This window comes from Typopeltis vanoorti, chromosome 16, assembly GCF_054136105.1.
Source record: "Typopeltis vanoorti isolate ZY-2024b chromosome 16, IOZ_Tvanoo_1.0, whole genome shotgun sequence".
NCBI lineage: Eukaryota > Metazoa > Arthropoda > Arachnida > Uropygi > Thelyphonidae > Typopeltis > Typopeltis vanoorti.
In genome coordinates, this window is record NC_143564.1 from 63,869,455 (window position 1) to 63,894,493 (window position 25,039).

General features: G+C 37.6%; 1 protein-coding gene across 1 annotated transcript in view; it reads left to right on the plus strand.

Moving 5' to 3' along the window:
* The window catches only part of DNaseII (deoxyribonuclease II), a 107,632-nt gene that overhangs the window by 36,869 nt on the left and 45,724 nt on the right, over nucleotides 1-25,039 (plus strand). The window contains exons 3-4 of the mRNA XM_090406232.1: nucleotides 11,948-12,140; nucleotides 16,976-17,048. Of these exons, the coding sequence (XP_090262358.1) occupies nucleotides 11,948-12,140; nucleotides 16,976-17,048 (266 nt within the window). The remainder of the gene's footprint in view (nucleotides 1-11,947; nucleotides 12,141-16,975; nucleotides 17,049-25,039) is intronic.

The window sequence follows — 25,039 nt, forward strand, 5'->3', positions numbered from 1 at the left end:
AGTTTAATGGATGCAATTCGGATGATGAAATAAAGTCTCTATGGGGGGCATACTCTACTGCAGTGTTTCTCAAAGAGTGGTACGCGGACCCCCGGGGCTCCGCGAAAGGTCTTCAGGGGGTCCGTGACAATTTTCGGCTATGCATCATTAACTCATGGAATAAAATTTAAGTTTGAGATTGTAAAACGTTCCTATTGTATTACTGAATAAGGTACAGAGACATCTGCAGGCTGTGTAATACGTTTCTCAACAAACAGTGCAATTAGAGACACCTGGCATTAACTAATGAATCATATGACCCCTCCCACATAAAATGCTGTATAGTAGACAATACCATATGGTGCACCGGCAACATATGGTTTTGTTTGAGTGAACGTGTTAAAACTAAGAAATATATAGTGAATGTGTTTCAGATATTATATAAAAAATTCGGTTGAAGAGAATTAGCATTTCAACTGAACTGTCGGCTTGCCTTTGTCAATTAGTAGCGCGATCTTTTGTTAATACCGCACCAATCATATGAACGTCTTCATAGCTGCTTTATCTCTACTGGCCTACCATTGCTGTCTATTTCGATTCTGCTTTCACTAGCCATTGGTTGAAGGACTGTTCGTTAAATACGGTAATTTTTTTAGCTTTCAAATTCTTAAGTATGCATCACTGGTTAAAGACTGCATTTTTAAAATGCGCGAAAGAGAGTAACATAGTAGATACAAGTAGCTGTCAGCAACAAGAAAAAGTTGATATTGTATCAAGATCAAGTGAAATTGATTAGTGTGTGTCGTCTGACATCTCTAAAGAACCAACTAGGAAGAAGATGAGAAAACTTCGTAAGTACGATATAAATTACTTGAAATGTGGATTTTCATGGACAGGAAATGAAAAGGAACCTATTTTATTATGTATAATTTGCGGTGAAATTTTAAAAAATGAAAGCATGAAAGCATGTAATTTAAATCGCCGTTTTGAATCAAAACATAATGAATGCAAGGACAAACCTGTCGAATTTTTTCAAAATAAACTAAAAAATTTAAAAAGAATCTCAAAAAAGTGATGTCGATCGCGTCAGGAAGTGAAAACATGAAGGCTTTAGAAGCTTCATATCGTGTGTCGCTATTAATAGCAAAAAGTGGTGCAGCGGAAACAATTGGTGAAACTTTGGTCAAGCCTGCAGCAAAAATAATAGCGAAAATTATGATCGGAGATAATGCAAAAAGATCTTTTGATCGGGTTCGCCTTTCAAATAGTACCGTTCATCGAAGAATCACTGGAATGGCTGAAAATATAAAACAAACATTGTTATCCGATATACGTAAGAGTCATTATTATGCATTGCAGGTAGATGAATCCACCGACATTACAAATTTTGCAAATCTTCTAGTGTTCGCGTGGAAAGAGAAAATATAGTGTTCGTTAGGTACGAAAAAAATCAAAAAAATTCATGACGACACCTTTTATATCGCCAACCCTTGCCAGAACATACAACAGGAGAAGAAATATTCAATATAAATACCTTTATGCATCAAAACAAGCTTGATTGGAAAAGTTGTGTTAGAATAAGCACGGACGGAGAAATCCATGGTCGGATCTAAAAAAGGGCTTGTTTCAAGGATTCAAGCTGTTGCACCCAATGCAAAGTCGACACAATGCTGCATACACAGGGAGGCTTTGGCTACACATATGATGTCTACAGATCTAAGAAAAGTTCTTGATGAAGCTGTAAAAATCATAAATTATATTAAAGAACGTCCTCTAAACGCCAGACTTTTCTCTCAACTTTGCAAAGAAATGGGAAGCAACTATACACTACTTCTTTTCCATACTGATGTTCGTTAGCTTTCTCGTGCTTACTCGTTTATTTGAACTTCGGAATGAACTACAAGTTTTTCTTGATGAAAAGTTTGAATTGAAAAGTATTTACATAATTGGAAATGACTCAGGCAATTAGCATACCTGGCAGATATATTTACTGTATTAAATAGTCTTAATTTATCTTTACAAGGCAAGGAAATGTCTATATTTCATGTCCAAGATAAAGTGAACGCCACGTTGGCAAAAATGAAGTTATGGCAAAAGCGGGTTGGTAATGGAGAATTTGGCGCTTTTCTATCGCTTCATGAATTGCTCGCAAGTTCAAATGAACAAATTGATGATGATGTGAAAATTACTATCATGCAGCATTTAAAAAGCTTACAAATGATTCTGGAAAGTATTTCCCTGAATTGGACATTAATATTGAGTGGATAAGATACCCTTTCAATAAAAACAAATTTATGCCAAAGGGTCTATCGTCAATAGAAGAAGAACAACTTTTAGAACTAGCTTCTGATGGTTTCCTAAAAAATAAATACAGCGAGAATACGTTATCATCGTTTTGGCTACAAATACAGAATGAATTTCCTGAATTAACAGATAAAGCTCTAAGGTTCATTTTTATTTCCAAGTTCATATCTGTGCGAAGTTGGATTTTCTGCCCTTGTAGATATTAAGACGAAGAAGAGGAATCGCGTTATAGATGTCGAACCGCATCTGAGATTGAAATTAACAACTATAGAGCCAAATTTTGCTGAAATTTTATCTCACCATAAGCAATTTCACTCCTCTCATTGAAGATAAATTATTTCAAGTAAGTAAAACTTTATAGTATCTTTATAAAGTTTGTTCTATTAAAAATAAATCATATTTTTTGTTTTACATTTTTGTTTATATTTTTTGTTTACATGATTACATGGACATATAAATTCAAATAAAATAGATATTTAATTTTTTAATATTTGTAATTAATTTATTCGTTTTAATTACTTAATTCATTTATTTTTAATTAATTAATTGAGTTTTTAATTAATGAATTAGGGGGTACTTGGTAACAATGAAAATTTAAGAAGGGGTCCGCGGATATCTGAAGTTTGAGAAACACTGCTCTACTGAATTAATGGAAGCTGTTTTAGTGCATTATATATTAGGTTAATTATTACACCTCTAGAAGGATTTACTGTGCGAGTAAGTCTGAAAGCATCTATAATGTGATATTTAATTTTTTATGTTATAGGGCTAATAATGGCTTTCTCTTCACTGTGTGCCGCTTAATCAGTGATAGCCTTGGGCCAGCTATCTCTGATTGGCCCAAGGCTCCCACTCAGTCTCCAAAAGTTATATAAGGCTAAAACGGCCTCGCCCATTCCCTATATAGGAATAAAAAGGAAAAGATGATTTTTTTAAGGCTAATATTAATTCTTATTTTCATTTATGTGATATCTCCTGGAAGTCCAAAGAATCATCGTGGGAGGGCCTTACACACAAATCACTGTCTCCTCTACCTAATTTTTTACCTACCACTACAATGATACTATTACCCTCAACACACAACGCCATCTACCGCCTGCTATCGCTACGAACAGTATTTTTCGCCAGTAGATTTCTCGGTTTCTTAATCCTGTACGCGTGATGAAACACACCAGTTTCCCGGAGTAAAATCTTGCTACCTCCATATGAGATCGGCTAATCCATCTTCAATTGAAAAATGGTAACTCACTTTGAATTACATATGCATGCAAATATAAACATGCAATCATATTATGATTTATGTAAGATCATTGCCCTTGGATAGCAGTTATCTTGCTGAATTAGCTGCACAAACAAGACTTCCATTCTTCTTATATGTGATATTGAGGACCAGTATGAGTTTCTTCAAATTTTGTGAGCAAAAGTGTAGGTGCAAAAATTCAGTGGACTTACAGCACAGTATGGTAGTAATGTTTGCAGTGCAAAGGTCATATGAACGGATTCACCTGTCAGAAATGGCCAGACGTGTCACCGATGTAGTGTTCAGAGTGCCTTCTCAATCAGGGACTGGGAAAATAATTCAGCATATATATTTTTAGACCTCGTGCAGTTACTCTTGACAACAGAGAATGGTTTGATGTAATTTGAATTACAGCCTAAACAACCAAAGGCTATGAAGCTAATGTGTTACGTCTATATAATTGTGTACGCGTGTTCTCCTGCTAGTTTTAAAGGCTTTCGTAAATAAAAACCCAGTTACTGACAAGGGATACCCTTCTACCTCCATATGGGACTAACTAACCCATCTTCAGCTAAAAAGATCTTATAAAGGTTTCTTGAGTTATAGATAACAGAGGTGGATTATCAGTGGAGCAGCAAACCAATTAGGAATAGGTCACGAGGCTATCAGTGAAGTCATTCTGAACAAATTTCACTTTCTAAACTGAGTTTTATTTTGGTCGTCAATATATAAAGATAATGAAACCGACCAGTTTCGCCACTAATACTTGTAGCTTCAAGGTTAAAACGATATAAAAACAAATACTATAACGGTAAAGAGAACTGTAACCCATCCCATTCATATGCCATCTTCTATCCAGGAGATTGACTACCATGATATGACTCATGGTTAACTACGAACGTAACGGCCTTATCTTTTTCCACATATATCGTAAGTATTCATGGCTGTAAATCCGTGTGTGTCCACGGGACCGGTTTGCCTGTTCTGAGGGACGAAAACCCCGAGCTTCCGGGAGAAAAAAACTCTATACGTCCGTATGAGGCTGGCTAACTCACCTTTAGTCGAAAGAGATCAGATAAAGGTTCCTCACGTCATGGACGGGAATCGAACCCATGTTTTCCGACCAAAGGGTTTCGTTTATACCGACTGAGCTACGGAGGCTCTGAGAACTGTAACATTACGAAAAACACAAACAACGTAGGAAACCGTCACAATATAATGAAAACGAACGTGGGAAGTGGCACGAGTTAGCTGTTGTTCAGCATTTCGTACAACTAATTCGTTGACAAAGTTGAAGTCTGACATACGGAAAGTTCGGATAAGCGGTTTCCAAATATTACACAGGATTAATCCTTTGTTCCTATTCCTCAAGTGCCGTAATTACAGCAGCTATTAGATTGAAAAGATGACCAGCAGGAGCGAATGCTGGTCTTGAAATTCACACTTGCTCTTGTTATCATTCAGAGAATGAGAAGTGTGATTGAAGTCTGATTAGCGGAATAATGAATTACTGACCATTTAAAACTGTGTACAGGTAACCCTCGTAAAACGCGGATATTAGGTTCCACAGAAATGCCGGGTTATGCGAGTCTCAGATCACATAGAAAAAATAGAGTTATGTTCCGAAATCGTTTTTTTTTTTTTTTAAATTATATAAACAACAATGACATATCCAACAAAAAAATATTTTTATTATTTATTAATTAATTATTATTAATTCAGGTAATTCATGTAAGTTAAGAAAACAAACTATGAAACAAATACATAGTATAAAAGTATAAAAATTACAAATTGTACTAAACTTCATTGCACATAATGAATAAATGTTTCAGGCAAAATAAAATAGTGCATATTTTAATCTTTCATAGCACGATGATTTAGAAACGAATAAACCAGTAGATTATACGGGAATTGTGGTGAATGAAGTGGAGGTGAGTAGTCTATTGCATAACCTCAATGTCAATACATCTGTGGGATTGGATGGTATACCAGCTCGTGTAGTACGAGAAGCAGCTAAAGAATTGTCAGTACCCTTGACCATTTTGTTTAATTTGAGTCTCGGGTCTGGGTTAGTCCCGAGCGGGTGGAAGGAGGGGAAAATAGTTCCACTGCATAAAGGTGGTTCCAAGACTGCTGTTGTAGCACCGATTAGCATATCAGGAATCATTGTCAAGGTCTTAGAGAAATTAATCAAGAAAAGAATACAGGATTGGATAGATGAAAAGGGATATTGTATGGGAGACAACATGGTTTTGTGAAGGGTAGATCATGCCTCAGTAACTTGCTCACGTTTTATAACACAGTGACGGCTGAACTGGATAGGGGTAATGGGTTTACAGTAATACTACTGGACCTTGCCAAGGCCTTTGACCGGATACCACATGGAACCCTAATCAGTAAACTGGAGCAGATGGGGATAGATATAGGGTTGGTAAGATGGATAGGAGGGTGGTTGAAGGAGAGATACCAGAGAGTGGTTTATTCAGGAGTGGAGTCAAAAAGACGGCTTGTGACTAGTGGAGGGCTGCAGGGCTCTGTTCTTGGACCACTGCTTTTCAATTTGTTCATCAATGATATTGGAAAGGATTTGAGAGGAAGTGTTCACTTGTTCGCTGATGATGCAAAGTTGGGTAGAGCAATTGTGAGTGCACAGGATGTCAAAATTTTACAGGATGATTTGGATAGTTTGGAGGACTGGGCTAGGAAAAATGGATGTCAGTTTAATGTGGCAAAGTGTAAGGTTATGCACTTTGGGGTGAAAAGAACAGCAGCAGTATATCGCATTGGTGGAACCGTACTCCAGGAGATTGATGAGGCCAGGGATTTGGGAGTGCTGGTGGATAAGGAGTTGAAGTTTAAGGGGCACATTGCAAAAGTGACTAAAACAGCTCACCAAATCACTTGGCTTATTAAAAATACTTTAACATGCAGAGACGAACAAGTTGTTGTTCCTCTGTATCGAGCCTTGATAAGACCCCATCTGGACTTCTGTGCCCAGTTATGGTCACCAGGGTTTCTTCGTGATGGGGAGGAAGTGGAGAGGGTCCAGAGACGAATGACCAAGATGATAGCAGGTCTGTGTGGAATGAACCTTATGACAATAGGTTGAGGATTTGTGGGTTGCAGAAATTGGACGATAGGCAAAGGAGGGGTGATATGATTGAGACATTCAAATTACTGAAGGGTTTTTATAAGATTGATCCAGAAGATATTTTTGAAAATATGACTGGTGGTGGGAGGACTAGGGGCCATGCCTGGAAGCTGGGCAAGAGCGTGGTTGACAAGGGTGTTAGAGCTAGGTTTTTTACTTGGAGAGTGGTGAATGAGTGGAATAAGCTTCCAGAGTCTGTTGTGGGTGCTACGACCGTGAATGAGTTTAAAGCAAGATATGATAGATACTGTGTGAATGCTGAATAGTTGTTCCAGACATGATGTTAGGGCCTCCCTCGATGAATCTGTCGACTCCTTGGAGTTTCCGGGAACAATAATAATAATAATAATAATAGTGATTTAAGGATTGGTTAATAAACACTGGTTTTCTCATGTAATCGCCTGATGCATTACTACAAAACAGTAGAGTAATTCTATCTTTGGAAACTGAATCCAGGAGCTGATCTTTCATTTTTCGAAATATAGGTGCGTTTTTGCACTTTTTTCCAATAACCCGGATTCATCCGCATTGAACACCTGTTCTACCCTATAAATGTTTATAAACTTTGTGAGTTTTTTGTTTAATAAGATTTCCATCCATAGGAATTTTCTGTTGAGGTGCAATCTTCTATCGAAATCATTAGAGATGTCTCCATTTTTCCATTAGAATATCGCGCACACGAGCAACGCGCTTTACACTTATTGTTGAGCCAGTAATAAACACTTTCTCGGATTTTATGTTTATTTTCCCCTTTCGTTGCAGTTTGTGGCCATTACTATAAAAATATTTTTTTACACAAAAAAGCAAGCATTACATATTGTATGTTCCTCGCCAGAAAATATAGTGCTCAGCTTGAGATGAACACACTTATGATTTTTAATGCACTTTCCTGGCAGAAACGAGGACAATTTTCAACAATAAACATTTTCCACGGTAAACAATTGAGGTACATGAGTGCTAAAGGGTATTTCTCCTAATATAAATTCGTTACTTATAATTACATGCTGGATGCAGGCAGACAAAAATTTAACGAAGATAAAATTTGATTTTTAAGTCGCGCGGTGAAAAACATATGAAAAGATAAAGGGTTACTACAATTTGTAGACTGTGTTTTTATCGGAACCGTGTTGTATAAGTACTGCGTTCAACAAGATTTCTCAATTAATGAGAAAGAAATAATATTTATTATTTCTTTCTCAAAGAAATAATAAATAATAAGAAAACATGGAGAATTCGCCACTGATGACTAGAGTAGATTCCTTTAATGTTGTGATGGACAGTGGCGCACCCAGAGGGGGGGCCAAGGGGCCCGGGCACCCCCCAAAGAAAAGGAAGAAACACTAGAAAAATTTCCAAAAATCTTTCCCTAATTAAAATTCATTTTTTTTTGTTTATGTTGTGTGCTACTTATGAATTAGCGATCACTGCAGATGCTCAGTTATAGGTCGCATGCGATGTGTAGTGTGTATTCGCAAAACGTCTACTCAACTCGGCCCCCTCCAAGATTAAATCCTGAGTGCGCCACTGGTGATGGATGTCATTGTAATTCTGAAATAAAGGTTAAGTGCGCTTCCCCCCAGTCACTCAACTACTTCTGAAGATCCTTCTTCTCCAAGAGCCTTCATCTCCTTGCCTTACATCAGCTCTATTTCACCCAAACTGTCAAAGATTCTCAAGAAGTCAAAACTTGCTTCACTACGCTTCCAAAACTTCGTTCAATACTTAGCAAACCTAAACAGAAACATCTTCCAACTCAGTTTCCAGGAGTGTACAAGATTTTATGTGATTGTGGAAAGCCATACTATGGCCAGACTGCTAAATCTCCTTCTACGTTTGGAAGAACACCGTCGAGACATCTCATATAACAGGACTAGAGCTAGCGCTCTCTTTAGCCACGTTCTCTTTTCAGCTAACTCAGACGAAGGCCGCCAGCACATTGTGAACTGGACTCAAACTTCTAACATCCATGTATGCTATGATGAACTCGAGAGAAAGATTGTCGAATCTAGGGAAATTTCTCTAGATTCCTCTCATATCAACAACAGCCTGAGTTTTAATCTCTTTGAATCACATGTTGCCTCTGTTCAGTACTGGCGCACTCGCGACAGCGAGTAGTATACGTTTGTTTGGAACTCAAGCTCGCATTTTGTTTTCAAACACGCTACTGTCTTTTTATACTTGTTCTGTTATTACAATTTTAAGTCTGTAATTCTTTATATACTTATTTGATTGTGATGCCTGAAGATGTTGATCAATTCAACGAAACTAGTAAACTAGTAGTATCTTTTCAAATATATATATATATATATATAGGCCCGGCTGGTGGCGTGTGCGAAGTGTGCAATTTACACAGGCGCCTAAAAGATGTAAAAAAATATGAGATAAGAGTTTAAACGAACAGCGAATGGTACATATAATTATGAATGTACGTCGTCTTCCGTTCGGGCCCCTTCAGATCTTCCCGGAAACGAACAAATAAATTCTGAAATTGTATCCTGGACCCGATTACATCACTGTAATTTTTGATTAAAATTTACGAAAATATACCTAAAATAGTTCTTTATTTTTTGATGTATCAAAAATCAACTTATGATTAATTGTTGAGTTCCGTTTCACTTGCTAAGGGAGAGAGAACATTTTCTAAATTACAAGTAATAAAAAACTACCTGCGATCAAGCATGAATCAAGAAAAACAGAATGGTTTGGCACTAATTTCAATAGCAAATAATATTGCTCAGTCTATTAACATTGATGTACTGCGACAAGATTTCGTTAAAAATGAAAGCCAGACGAGTCCCTTTTAGCAAAATTAATGTAAAGAATATTTGAATAAATCTCTTAACTTTATATTACTATTTTATATTATTTTGAAAATTTATAAAACTTGGAAAACTTTGTATAAGCAGGACTAATCCGTAGGTAACATTATACTGTAAAGCGGTTTTCATTTGTTTTTCATTTCCTGTTCGTTTTATTCACACTTTATTAAAAAAAAAACCCGGTAGACAATCAGAGATAGTTGATCCAACAGTGCTAATTATAAACTACATCCGATGAAGAGAGACAGACAAGTGTCGCCATCTAGTGGCGTCTAACTATAACAGAGTATATTTGTTTGGATTAGTGTGGGTTCTATGGTTGACTTTCTTGCATGTATATAATGGGAGAATGTATCTATACTTGGGTGAATGAATGTATGAAGGTGAAAGACAATCACAAACATCCATGCCTACGAGGGATTTGAACCCACAGCCTCTTGATTGGAGAGTGAATACTCTAACCACTTGGCCAACCAGGCTGGCATATATATATATATTATACACCTCCAAGATATATATAATATATATGATATGCATAATATATATATATATATATATATATGGCTACTAAAAAAAAAAAGGTGCAGACTATGGCGACATCTTGTGTCAAGAATAGCAGAATATCTTATTATTCAAAATCTTATTATTGGTAGAGCCTTTACTACTAATGGCTCAGTTAAGTAAGTTTGAGCGCGGTTAGTAGTTGGAAGGGGACCAATCGTTTGATGCTGTTGGCACACTCTCCCTCAATGAGTCTTTGGACTCCCTGGAGGTGTCAAATAATAATAATAATGATAATAATAATAAAAAGCTCTTAAACAATTAGGATCAATTTTCCAGACTTAACATTTTTGAGTCATACACATCGATTGGACCCAAAATGTTAATGTTCCATCCATATGTATATTATTGCACAGGTTTGTAAATTTAATGTGTAGTAAGTGATTCCTGACTTTGAAGCCATCTGTTAATTAACATTTCAGAATTTAAAAAAATTCCATATGTTGTATTCACTGCACAGTCTGTTAACCCATTCTAAATACGTACTGGATGACTTCCAACTTTCAGTTGGCTTTGTATCCCCCCCCCCAACCTTCAGACTTTTTCTTCCATCCAGTGAATACTGTACTTTGTATCAAGTAAGATCTCTCTAAGGATATGTTTCAGTTATATCACTATTTCTCCCATCTTCTTAGATTTGCAAATTATATTCTTTTAGTCTGCTATTATTATTATTATTATTATTCAATTATACATTATTACAACTTTTTTTATATTATTACAACATAATTATATTACAACTTTTTAGCATTATTATGCTAAAAGGGTGTTATAGGATATATGAATGTTATATCAAATTACAGAAGGGTTTCTATAAGATTAATTCAGAGGACATTTTTCAGAACAGGACTGGTGGTGTAGTACTAGTGGCCATCCATGGAAACTGGGCAAGAGTGTGGTTAGCAAGGGTGTTAGAACTAGTTTTTTTACTTGGAGAGTGGTGAATGAATGGAATAAGTTTCCAGAGTCTGTTGTGGGTGCCATGACTGTGAATGAGTTCAAAGCAAAGTATGATAGATATGTGTGGATGTTGAATAGTTGTTCTTGACATGATGTTTAGGGCCTCCCTCGATGAGTCTAGGGACTCCTTGGAGTTGCCTGTGATGATGATGATAATAATAATAATAATAATATGTGGAAGGTGGGGGGGAGAGAAGATATGGGCATCCATGCAAATTAAGTTTGTTTACAGATAAGAAAGGGGTAAGATCTAGATTTTTCTCTCAAAGAGTGGTGAGTGAGTGGAATGGTTTGCCTTTAGAGGTAGTGAGTACATCTAGTATGATGAGTTTAAGGGAAGGTATGACAACTGGTTTGGCTGATATATAGCCTCTCTTGATGAGTCCTTGACTTCCTGGAGGTCTCAGATAATAATGATAATAATAATAATAATAATTATTATTATTATATTATATTCATGATCTGGTAAGGATATTCACCCAGTCTGAGGACATTTCATCTATTGGTTCTTTCTATAAATTGCTCTTAATAAGGGTACTTTAATTTGAAACACTCTGTGGGGGGGGGAGAGTAATCTTTGTTTCCTCATTCATATTAACAATAACACGTGAATCTGTCATTGATATGTAGATCATCATCATCAGATAATTCATAAAGTTAATATACTGAAGTGAGTTTTATGATTTTCAAAATATTATTATTATTACAGTGGTGTAATAATAATATAGTTGTATAATATTGTATAAGCCCCCCTCTCTCTCTATGCAAAATATCTTCACTGTTCTAACTTACTTTGTTCACTTGACATTTTTACTCATTTTGCAGTCTGTATTGTTTGATGTCTGTTATTTTTCCTCCCTCTTTTTGTCATGTCTGTGAATAAATTTTGCAGTGTCTGTTATACTCTTCTCACCCAAATCTACTATTTTATAGGTATATTATATACAAATTGCCTAAGAAAGAAGAAGATAAAGGTTTCATCAATGATCCTGTGCTTTTTGGAGAGGGTTATGTAAATTTGAATACTGCAGGTAAAAAGGCATACTGGGAATTGTCTTCAGAAAACATATCATCCCCCACATCACCTCTGAGTAGAACAGTTAAACAGGTTACCAGTAGTGAAAAGGTATATGGTTAACATTTATTAAATATTTTGCACTTTAGTTAGATTCCTTTATTATTATTTTTTTATATAATATTGCTAATTAATGCATCTGTATCTATATTTGTTAGCCTGGTTGGCCAAGTGGTTAACCTACTCACTCTCCAATCAGCAGTGTGTGTATGGTTTAAATCCTCTGTAGGAATTGATGTTTGTAATTATCTTTAGATAGTAGATGAATTTCATTATGAGACTATTGCCTACTTAATGAAGGCCTGGGGTGGGTTGAGAAATTATCATGTTTCATCCCTAGAGCAGGATTTCTGAACTATGTAAAACAATAAATATAAGAAAAAATAAATATAAATGCAATAAAATTTTAAAAATGAAAAAAAAAAAAAAAATCCTTAGCCTTGCCTGCCTATGGTACTAATGTATGATCTTCCTTTAGAAAATTCATGCTGTTCATCAAAGAGAATGTTGTTGTTGGCAACCCAATTCTGAATTATGGTCCTCACTAGCCTCTCTAACACTTTAAACACAACTCAAGACAGACAGATTGTCCTGTAATTCAGAGTCTTAGTCTTATCACTCTCTTTCATGAAGTAGAACCATTTTTGCCTCTTTGCACTCTTTTGAAAATTGGGCAAAATCTAAGACTCATGTTAAAGAGGTAGGATAAAGCTGTTGTTAACTCCTTAGACCATTCCGTCAAGACATGCAGTGATATGCTAACAAAATTATCCTATACTTCCTTTGACTTCATTTGCTAGTCTATTTTCATATTTATATTACTTTGATCTTTTATTTATTTCACTGCGATAAGTATCATTAAATCCAGGGCCACCCCTAGGAATTTGCTGCCCCATGCAGTAGCCTATTTCGCCATCCCCCAAAAACATGCAAATCCATGCCTTGCACCATCAGTAGAGCTGGCCCTGATTAAATCACCATTATTACTGATGTTGAGCCTCCGTAACTCAGTCGGTATAGACAAAGCCCTTTGGTTGGAAAGACCTGAATTTGATTCCCATCCATGACATAAGGAACTTTATTTGGTCTCTTTTGACTAAAGGTGAGTTAGCCAGTCTCATACGGAGGTAGATGGTTTTTTACCTGGAAACTTGTGTTTTTCATCCCTCAGAATGGGCAGACCAGCCTCTTGAACACACACACACACACACAGATTTACAGCCATGAATACATACTTAATCCCTCACTAGGAAGGCTCAACCAGTCCTAAACTGGGGGGGGGGGGGGGAACCTCATATAAATAAATTTAAAAAAATTATTACTGATATTTCACTCCTACTTAATAAGCCAATTATAACAAACACTAACATGTGAGTTTTGCAAGTGACTGAAATTCAGTTCTTACCAACATAGGTTTTTAGATCATGTTAGGTCAAGATGACAAATTTACTGGATAAGGGAGATGAATATACAGTGGGATACTTGGATTTTTCAAAGGCCCTTAATAGATTGTCACATGATAAACTAGAAACTAATGTGAAACAGATGAGATCAAATAGGTGATTAGCTGTCAGATAATGTGCCCAGATCTGGAACCAGGGTTTCTTGGTGATGAGGAAGAGGTCGAGAGAATCCAGAGGCAAATGACCAAGATGGCAGCGGGTATGGAATGAACCTTATGAGAACAGGTTAAAGATTTGTGGGTTGCCGAAACTAGTTGATAGGAGGTGTGTGATTGAGACATACAAATTACTGAGGGTTTTTACAAGATTTATTCAGAGGAAATTTTTCAAAACAGGTATGTTGGTGGGAGAACCTGGGGCCATCCATGAAAACTGAGTACGAGTGTAGTTAGCAAGGGTGTTAGAACTAGATTTTTTACTTGGAGAGTAGTGAATGAGTGGAATAGGTTGCCAGAATCTGTTGTTGGTGCCATGACATGGATAGCTCAACATGATGTTTAAGGCTTCCCTTGATGAGTCTAAGGACTCCTTGAATTTGCCCATAATAATAATAATAATAATAATAACTTTAAGTGAATTATGTATGGGAAAGCAGAGATCTGGGAGTGATGCGGACAGAGACTTGAAGTTTAGGGATCTCATTGGTAATATTGTGAAACAACAACAGATTATGTCAATGATAGGGAGGATCTTGACAAGCAGAAGCAAAGAGTTTATGGTTCTGTTGTATAAAACCTTGATTAGGCTGCATGTGTACACATTTAGTTGCCTGTATTTTCAAGGGGATGAGGATATCATAGAGAGGATCCAGAGAAGGTTCACTAAGTCGAATGTGGAATATGACGACATTGAGGGAATTCAACTTGCAGAGCCTGGTGAATGGAAGGAGATATGATTGAGATGTTTAAGTTAGTAAAAGGTTATTACTAGGTGAATGTGGAGGAGATGTTTCATAGATAGAGGAAAACAAGAGTAGAATAAGAGGCCATCTCCAGAAGCTGTATAAGGTGGATGTGAGGATGAGGTTATTTGCATGAAGAGTGGATGGTGAGTGAAGAAACTGTGAATGGATTTAAAGTACAGTTCAATGACCTTTCTGCATGAGAATGTGGACCTTCTGCAATGAGTGTTTTGACTCCATGGAGATCTGATTTTTTTTTTTTTTAATGATAATATTTTATTGATTGCTAAAATATTTACACATACAATAAACATCTTGAGTGACATTGCAACTTATAATTTTACAGAATTCAGCACTAAATGCTGCATTTTCTACAATGGATTTCAATTAAAATTTTAATAATACTTTTTTGCTTCTATATTATGTATTTATAACACATGTTCTTCTAATATTAACAATAAAGACTATACAGAATTTTCGAATACAGAGTATACAGAATAATAATAATAATAATAATAATAATAATAATAACTGAAAAAGAGTGATAAAACATACAAATATCTGTATTTACTTATAAGGATTACTTCTAGATGAGTGAGGCAAGTTAATCCCACCTACTTCAAAGCTTGGGTTAGCTTTTATGAAGAGAGTGGGATTTAGCCTTCACTATTTGTGTTGTTGTTACTGTTTATGTATGGGATGTAGGCATTGGATGCTAGTGATTTGCGATGTGTATATCAGTGTTAATGGTGTCTTAACTTTTTTGGTATATTTTCCAGAGTTCGTTTTTTAATGTTCGGTAGTTATCTATGTGTTTTAACTTTCTTGGTAGGTTGTTGAGTTGCGTGGATATCTGATGTGATCTCACAAAAGAACCGTATGAGTTGTTGAAGGGTGTACGGATGTAGAGAGTTGTTGTAGGTCGTGTTATACGATATGTGTCTTTGTTGTTTCGATAGGTGATGTTGAAGTAATTCCTTGTTAATGTCATGTAGTGTTTTAGGTTTTTAATGCTCAGAATTCTGTGTATCGCCATGTGCTTGTCAGATATTGATTATTGCATGTAAGGTGTCCAGATCACTGTTGACACGATTTTCCTGTGTAGTGTTTCTAATTTTGTTAGGTGGCTGTTTGATGTATTTGCATAGACTGTTATTCCTGTTATTTCTGAGTAGGGATTTGCAGATACCATGATATAGGAATTTTTTTTATGTTGGGTGGAATAATGTCTTTAACTTGGAAGAGTTTTGCTGTGATGATCCGGAATTTGGGGTGTAGGTATTCTATATGTTTTGTCCATTTAAGGTGGGAGTCTATATAGAGACCGAGGTATTTTGCGTGTGTTACAGGTTTGATTTCGGAACATTGGCAGGTATTTTTGTTGTTAATGCAGCAGTACATGTGACAGTGTATCGATAGTGATGCAGGGCGCATGATTCTTGGGCTGTGTATTATCAACATCTGTGTTTTGGTGCCGTTGATTAGAATTGCGTTTTGGTGGAAGTATGTTGTGATTTCTTTTAGGTCTTGTTGTGCTTTGCAGAGAGCTGTGTTAATGTCTGTGTGGATTGCTAGTAGTGCAGTATCATCTGCGTATTGAAATATTTGACTTCTTATGGATATGTTATGAACATCGTTAATGTATATGTTGAATAGAGTGGGTGATAATATGGCGCCTTGAGGTACACTGTGTTTTACTTGTATACTCTGACTATGACATGTAGCTATTTTTGTTACTTGTGTTCTGTTTGAGAGGTAGTTCTTGAACCATGTATGCAGTGTTCCTCTTAATGCATTGATTTTAATAATAATAATAATAATAATAATGACACAATGTCCAACTCAGCATAATAAAAATCAAGGCCTTGTTCTAAACCAACTTTGTATATCTTGCATAATAAGTCTCAAATTCAGAGAATAGGTTATGATGAATATTGTGCAGCGCAGACAAACAATGAGACGGTGTGTGAGACATCTCAACATGATATTACGTATCATTTTTTTTTTAACAATGGTTGTTAAAGCCATTCTATAAACATTAATTTTTTTATTTTTGTTGTTGTATTAAGAATCATTCTGCTACTATTTTCAGTTTAATAAACATCTAAATTTCTGATGAAATATTCTAAAAAGTAGTAGATTTAAAAAAGTTATTTGATTATGTGATCATTGCGAATCTATTTATTATATGTAACAATAATTGCAGAAGTTTTGTTGTCTTTAATAATGTGCATATTTTTCTGCTGGCTTTTTATATGAGCAGAAATATTATCACTGTCTATAATTATTACCCTCAAGCTTTATCCATAGATTAACTGGCATGCAATTCATGTAATATTTCTGAAGTATCATAAGGAATGGCTTTTGCTGAATTTGTGGACAGTGGATATAATATTTTATGGCAGTGTATACTGTGCTGATATTTCAGTCTGCTTACTATCTTATGTTTGAATAAGTCTGTGTGACATATAAGAATATGAGTAAGTTATAATACTTAACAGTATATTTTTATTTTATAATAGGATGTGGCATATCTTATGTATAATGACCAGCCTCCATATGGGATTTCATCCTCCAGTTCTGGACATATGAAAGGTTGTGTAAGGCATTTAATATAATACTTTATTAAAATGTAGCTGTGGAATTACTGTTAGACCATCATGGACTCTAAAAACTTATCGTGAGAAGTTCCATCACACATATCTCATCAGCAATGCTTTTAACTCATTCACTGTTTTTCTACACCGTCACTCTCAGACAAATCATTCCACTCACCAACCAGTTTCTACACAAAAAACTTACTACTCTTTCTCCTGCTCACATTCTCCTTATAGAACTTCTGGGAATGGCCTCTTGCTCTACATATCTCTATCTCTCTCCCACTATTCTATGAAAAATCTTTTCCGCATTAATCTGATAACAACTCTTTACCAACTTATATGTCCCAATCATATTTCACTCTTCTTCTGTCCATGATGTTATTCAAACTGCATTTCCTCCATCTTTCCCAGCAACCTTATCCAACATTCCAGGAACCAGACATCACCTTAACCAATAATCTGAGAACTCTTTACGACACATACTCATCTTCTGAAAATCGTGTGACAAAATGTGCCCCCATTAATCCATATATCATGTGATTAATTGTCACACCAAGGGAATCATAATCTCCTTGCTTCCATCCATCAGTATTTTCTGCAATTTTACCATAATCTGAAGAATGATAGCGAAAGTTGGACGTATGTTGGACCGAAAGAACGGAAACAAAGAAGGATGAATGAAAGTGAGAAGAGGGGGGTCAAGAGTTAGAAAGTTAGAACGATTGAATGATAGAGAGAATGTGTCGCGAGATTCGGAAGTTGAATTGGATTGGATGAGGCAAGAAATGAAATGGATGTGGAATGAATTTAAGAGAATTCAGGTCAAAACTATTAAAATAAATCATGATGGCATGAAAGAGTTAATGAAAGATGAGCGAGTGACGTTGTATGGCGACTCCATTATTAAAGGTGTGCTAGAGGATAGAATGCACAAGGTATGTTTTCCAGGCGGTAAAATAAGTAGAGTGATTGAGGCATTAGATATGAGGCGGGAGCGAGCAAAAGAGTTAATAGTATTATTGGTGCAAATGATTTGAGAGAGGGAAAAGAGCGTGTCAGAATGGATACCAGGAGGCTGCTTGGAAGGATAAAAGAGAATAGTGTGACAGGAAGGGTAGACAATGTGTTGCCTGTGGTGAAATGAGGTGGAGAGCAAAGATTATGAATGATATGCTGGCTGAAATGTGTGAGGAGATGGGAGTACAGTTTATTAATGTGTGGAATGAGTTTGAGGGATGAAGTGAGCTGTATGGGAGCGATGGACTGCATTTGAGTGGTTATGGTGTGATTCGCTTGGAGAGACTGCTGATGGAAGGTAGAGAAGTGAATAGAGAGAATGAATCAGATCGAGAGGGGAGTGATGTAGAAGAGCAGGAGAGTAAGACAGGAGAGATTGAAGAAGTGGATATGAATAGGGAAGTGAGTGGTATGAGTATAGAAAATGAGAGAATGGGTGTGCAAGAGGAGCAGGAACACAGGGAGGCTCAGAGTGGACAAGGGTACACAGCGTGAGAAAGGTGGATGCTCCAAGAGGAAGTGAGAGCATGTGTAGGCAGGAAAGGAATGGGATGACCAGGGATCAAGAGGAAACAGTTGGAATTGAAAAGGGTTCTAAAATGAAGAAGCAGAAAGGGAAATGACCCCAGACTAGCATGGAGAGATCACATCAAGTGAGTGGCATCAGTGGAACTGGCTGTAGATCCAGAAATGAGCAGTTGTGTTTGTATACCAATGATAGAAGTATAAGAAACAAGGCAGATGAAATGGTTGCACTAATTGCGTCTGTTCACCCAAAGATTGTCAGAATAAGTGAGACATGGTTGGAAGAGGATGACATCCTGACAGGAATAGGGATGGAAGGGTATGATGTGTTTCGTGAGATAGAAGGGGTAAAAAGGGAGGGGAAGTGCTATTGATCATAGAGAAAGAGTTATGTCCATATAAAGTAGAGATGCAAGACTGAAATAGTGCTAGTGGTTTTGTGGCAGTATGGTGTGAGATAGAGGTGAATGGAATCAAATACTTCGTGGGATGTTGTTATAGACCAGGTAATGTGGATGGTGGTGATAGTGAAATGTATAGTCAAATTAGCCAAGCAAATAAGAAAAGAGTGATCATTATGGGTGATTTTAATTATGGCAATATAGACTGGAATGATGAGATAGCAACTGGAAGTAAACAAAATGAGTTTCTTGAGTTTTTAAGTGATAACTACCTCAGACAGTATGTAACAGAGGGCACACGAGGATTTATGGTCTTGGATTTGGTCATCTCATCAGAGGATGTAATTATAAATGAGGTGTCAAATCATCACCCAATTGGTGAGAGTGACCATGAGGTGATTACCTGGGTGGTTGCCAGCGGTGCGAGGATCCCTGTGAGAAAAGGATATATATGGAATCACAAGGGGTGTGATTATGAAGAGCTCAGGAGACAGCTTGTGGGTGTAGCATGGAATGAGGAACTAGCTGGAAAAGAGATCAATGCAGCTTGGGGGATTTTCAAAAAATCTAGCAGATGCAATGTCTAAATGAATTCCAAGGGTGAGAAGGTTAAATAAGGTAGGTGTGAGATGGATGAATAAAGAGATTAAGCATGCGATACAGAGAAAAAGGGCATTATGGAGGCAGCATAAGAGAAGTGGAAATAACTAATTCCATGAGTTTTACAAAGACTAGGCAAGGCAGGTGATTTGGTTGGTGAGGGTAGCTAAAGTGAGGTATGAACAGCAGTTAGCTAATGAAGCCAAAAAGAATCCTAAGGAATTCTTTCGATATCTAGATCAAAAGAAAGAATGATTATGGAAGGATGACATTAATTAGAGAAAATGGTATAAAGACAGCTGTAGCAGAATATGTGGTGGAGATACTTAATGAGCAGTTTCATAAAGATCTTTCAATCTTGTGAATGTGACTTCATGGAGAGATTAAGGACAGTTGATGATGGGGAGGAGAGACTGACTGTAATTGAACAAGAGGTGTCTGGGGAGTTGAGTAAACTAGATGTAAATAAGGCTGTGGGACTTGATAATATATCATTGTGTATTCTGAAGGAATGTCCCAGGGAGTTGACACCTAACTTGACATATTTTTTTAATACGAGTCTTGCACTTGGTCAAGTTCCTAAGGAGTATAGGCCTATCTGTGTGTCAAGTGTTGTAGTTAAGTTGTTGGAGAAGCTTGTGAGAACTAGGATCCAGAATTGGGTTGACAACAATATTATCTTTGATGGACAGCATGGATTTGCTAACGGGAGGTCATGTTTTAGTAATCTAATTACTTATTACAATAAAGTGACTGCTTCCTTGGATAGAAGAGAAGGATATACAGTAATATACTTGGATTTCGCAAAGGCTTTTGATAGAGTACCTCATGATAAGTTGACAGTCAAACTAGAGCAGATGGTGTTGGATATTAGATTAGTGCATTGGATTGGAGACTGGCTATCTGATAGGTATCAACAAGTTGTGTATGGGGGAGCGATATCCAGGAAAAGGAAAGTCACTAGTGGAGTGCCTCAGGGGTCTGTTTTAGGGCCATTACTGTTTAACTTGTATATTAATGATATTGGCGAAGATTTGGATGGAGATATTCAGTTGTTTGCAGATGATGCAAAGTTGGGATGAACCATAAAGGGTTGTGAAGATGTTTTGGCCTTGCAAGAAGACTTGAATAAAATGAGTGATTATGCACAGAAATGGGGATGTGAGTTCAATGTTGCAAAATATAAGGTTTTAAAATTGGAAAACTAAGATAGGATGCAGAATTTATGCTTGGTGAGAATATATTGTTGGAGGTAGAGGAAATAAGAGATCTGGGGGTGATAGTTGATAAGGATCTAAAATTTAGGGGATACATTGCCAGAATTGTAAAGACAACACAAAGGCTTCTGGGAATGATGTGGAGGACACACGTGCAGAAGTAGGGAGATTCTTGTTCCGTTGTATAAGGCTTTGTTTAGGCCATACATGGACTATTGTTCCCAGAATTGGTCCCGGGTTTTCAGATGGATGAAGAGATGTTGGAAAGGGTCCAAATGTGACTGACTAAGGTAGTTTCTGACATCTGGAATATTGAGTATGAGGAAAGATTGAGAAGAGGTAAATTGCAGTCTGGTGGAGAGGAGGAAGAGGGGAGATATGATAGAGACCTACAAGTTGGTAATGGGTTGTTATAAGATCAACGGTGGAGAAGTTCTACAGAAAATAGTGGGAGATCGGTGGAAAACCAGGGGTCATCCCTGGAAACTGTATAAAGAGGGTGTGAGTAGGGAAGTGAGGGGCACGTTTTTTTCGTGCAGCATTGTGAATGATTGGAATGCCTTGCCTGAGAGTGTGATGTCTGCAAGGAGTTTGATTATGATTAAGACACGGTATAATGAGATGTATGTGTGATAAAGGGACCACCCAGATGAGTCTTTGACTCCATGAGGTCTTAGGGTAATAATAATAATAATAATAATAATATCATGGCCGAGGCTTAATGGATTTTTTACAACACTCAAAAAGAATTAAAATAGAAATTAATACTTCCTATATCCTAGTCACTAGGACATCTACGAGGATTACAAAAACAATTAATGTAACATGCATACACAAGTCTTACGATACTAAGCCCAACCACGTGGGTGACACTAAAGTCCTATCTAGGTAGAGTGCCCTCTAAGGGTGGTAGTAGGTGGCCTGGAATGTAAGGTGGGACCTCTGGTGATGAGTATTTCCCAAATCTTCGGAAGCTTGATGCAACTGTATTTACTAAGATTTGGTTGGTTTCTGAGAGCTGCTGCTGCTGCTGCTGCTTCTAAGAAAAGTCTCTCTTTCTTGAATTTGTTGTGGTGGAGGATGGTGGTTTTCTTCCATAATACTCTGTGGGTGGTGTCCAAAACATGGTCAGCCAAGCCTGAATGGCCATAGTTGTGTTTACAGATGTAAGACTTGTGTTCCTCCAGGCGGATGGATGCTGATCTGCCTGTCTGTCCAAAGTATGCCAGCTTACAGGAACAGGGTACTTTGTAAACTCCAGGTAGAGAGAGGAGGGAGCTGATCTTTCGTAGAACGGATAAGGGTAGCAAGTTTGCAGTAGGGCTTATATGCTATGTGTAGGTTGTGCTTTTTTTAGTATCTTGGCTATTTTTTCAGATGTGCCACGGATGTAGGGTATGGTGATGACATTTTTAAAATCTTGTTGACGAGAAGGACGGGGAATAGGGAAGGAACTGATTATTTTTTTGATACTATGTTTCCTGTAGCCATTGGAGAGGAAAGTGTTGTGTATGTGGTTTAGCTCAGTAGTAAGGGCGGTTCCACTGGAACAAAGATTGTGGGCTCTCTTGGTAAGAGTTTTGATGATGCCATATTGTTGTGAGGGGTGGTGGTGGGAGAGTTTGTGAATGTATCTGCCTATGTGTGTGGGTTTTCTGTGTACAGTGAAGGGAAGTGTATCATTAGGCAGGCGTGTGACTAAGGTGTCTAGGAAGGGTAAACAATTGTTCTTTTCCTTTTCCATAGTAAACTGGATTCTTGGATGTAGGCTATTGAAATGACTGAGGAAGGAGTCTAATGTGTCTGGGCCATGAGGCCAAATAGAGAACACATCATCTACATATGTTAGCCAGATAGAAGGTTTGAGTGGGGCTGAGTCTATGGCTCGCTTTTCAAAATCTTCCATATAGAAATTGGCAGGGGGGGGTGAAAGGGGGGAACCCATGGCGGTTCCCTCTATCTGCTTGTAGATTTTTTTCTTCCAAGAGAAATACCCAGAGTTAATGGCAAAGGAAAAGAGATCTAAGATGTCAGAGGGAAAAACGTTTTCTAAGAGAGATAAGGTGTCAGTTAATTGAATATTGTAAACAAAGAGGAGAATATCAAAGCTTACCAATATGTCTGCATTATTCAAGGTTAAATTTTCTGTGAGGGCTTTAAAGTGGGTCGAGTTTTTTATATAGGAAGTGGACCTTCCGTTGAGGGGGGTCAGAGAGTTGGCCAACTGTTTAGACAGTCTGTAGCACGGTGCATTGGTGGCATCTACTATAGGCCTGAGTGGGGAATTGGGTTTGTGGATTTTTGGTCAACCGTATATTTGGGGGGGGATGGGAGCAGAAAGGTTTAAGTTTTTTTGTGATGTCAGGGGGCCAGGAGGTTACTTTTTTAAGTAAGATTTTTAATTTCTTAACTTGTGTTTTTGTGGGGTCGTGTTCTAGCGGGATGTAGGTAGTGCGATCGCGGAGGATAATGTTCATTTTACGATTGTATTCACTGATATTAAGAATGACTGTGGCATTACCCTTATCCACTCTGGTGATGACGATACTTTTTTCTTTGTGTAGTTTCAGGAGAGCCATGCGTTGGGCATACGATAAGTTGCTTTTTTTGGAGGCGAAGAATGAGCGAGGATGTTGGCTACGTCAAGTCTGATGTTGTTGTTGGCTATCTCCGATGGTAAGCGATTGATTCCCCCCCCGTTTGATGTTAACCATTACATCGAGCACCGGCACTTCCTTCGGAGTGATGGCAAAATTACGGCCGAGGCAAAGGGCGCTGACAGCATCGTTGTTGAGCCTTTTGGAAGAGAGGTTTACTACTGTCTGGAGCGATTGAATTTGTGGTTAAGAAATTAGTTAAGAAATGAAAAATCTTACTTAAAAAAGTAACCTCCTGGCCCCCCTGACGTGACGAAAAAACTTAAACCTTTCCGCTCCTGTCCCCCCCGAATATACGGTTTACCAAAAATCCACAAATCCAATTCCCCGCTCAGGCCTATAGTAGATGCCACCAATGCACCGTGCTACAGACTGTCTAAACAGTTGGCCAACTCTCTGACCCCCCCTCAACAGAAGGTCCATTTCCTATATAAAAAATTCGACCCAGTTTAAAGCCCTCACAGAAAATTTAACCTTGAATAATGCAGACATATTGGTAAGCTTTGATATCTCCTCTTTGTTTACTAATATTCCCTTAACTGACACCTTATCTCTCTCTTAGAAAACGTTTTTCCCTCTGACATCTTAGATCTCTTTTCCTTTGCCATTAACTCTGGGTATTTCTCTTGGAAGAAAAAATCTACAAGCAGATAGAGGGAACTGCCATGGGTTCCCCCCCCCTCACCCCCCCTGCCAATTTCTATATGGAAGATTTTGAAAAACGAGCCACAGACTCAGCCCCACTCAAACCTTCTATCTGGCTAAGATATGTAGATGATGTGTTCTCTATTTGGCCCCATGGCCCAGACACATTAGACTCCTTCCTCAGTCATCTCAATAGCCTACATCCAAGAATCCAGTTTACTATGGAAAAGGAAAAGAACAATTGTTTACCCTTCCTAGACACCTTAGTCACACGCCTGCCTAATGATACACTTGCCTTCACTGTATACAGAAAACCCACACACACAGGCAGATACATTCACAAACTCTCCCACCACCACCACCCCTCACAACAATAGAGCATAATCAAAACTCTTACCAAGAGAGCCCACAATCTTTGTTCCAGTGGAACTGCCCTTACTACTGAGCTTAACCACATACACAACACTTTCCTCTCCAATGGCTACAGGGAACACGGTATCAAAAAAATAATCAGTTCCTCCCCTATTTACTGTCAACAAGATTTTAAAAATGCCATCACCATACCCTACATCCGTGGCACATCTGAAAAAATAGCCAAGATACTAAAAAAAAGCACAACCTACACACAGCATATAAGCCCTACCGCAAACTTGCTACCTTTATCCGTTCAACGAAAGATCAGCTCCCTCCTCTGTCGCTGCCTGGAGTTTACAAAGTACCCTGTTCCTGTAAGCTGGCATACTTTGGACAGACAGGCAGATCAGCATCCATCTGCCTGGAAGAACACAAGTCTTACATCTGTAAACACAACTATGGCCATTCAGGCTTGTCTGACCATGTTTTGGACACCACCCACAGAGTATCATGGAAGAAAACCACCATCGTCCACCACAGCAAATTCAAGAAAGAGAGACTTTTCTTAGA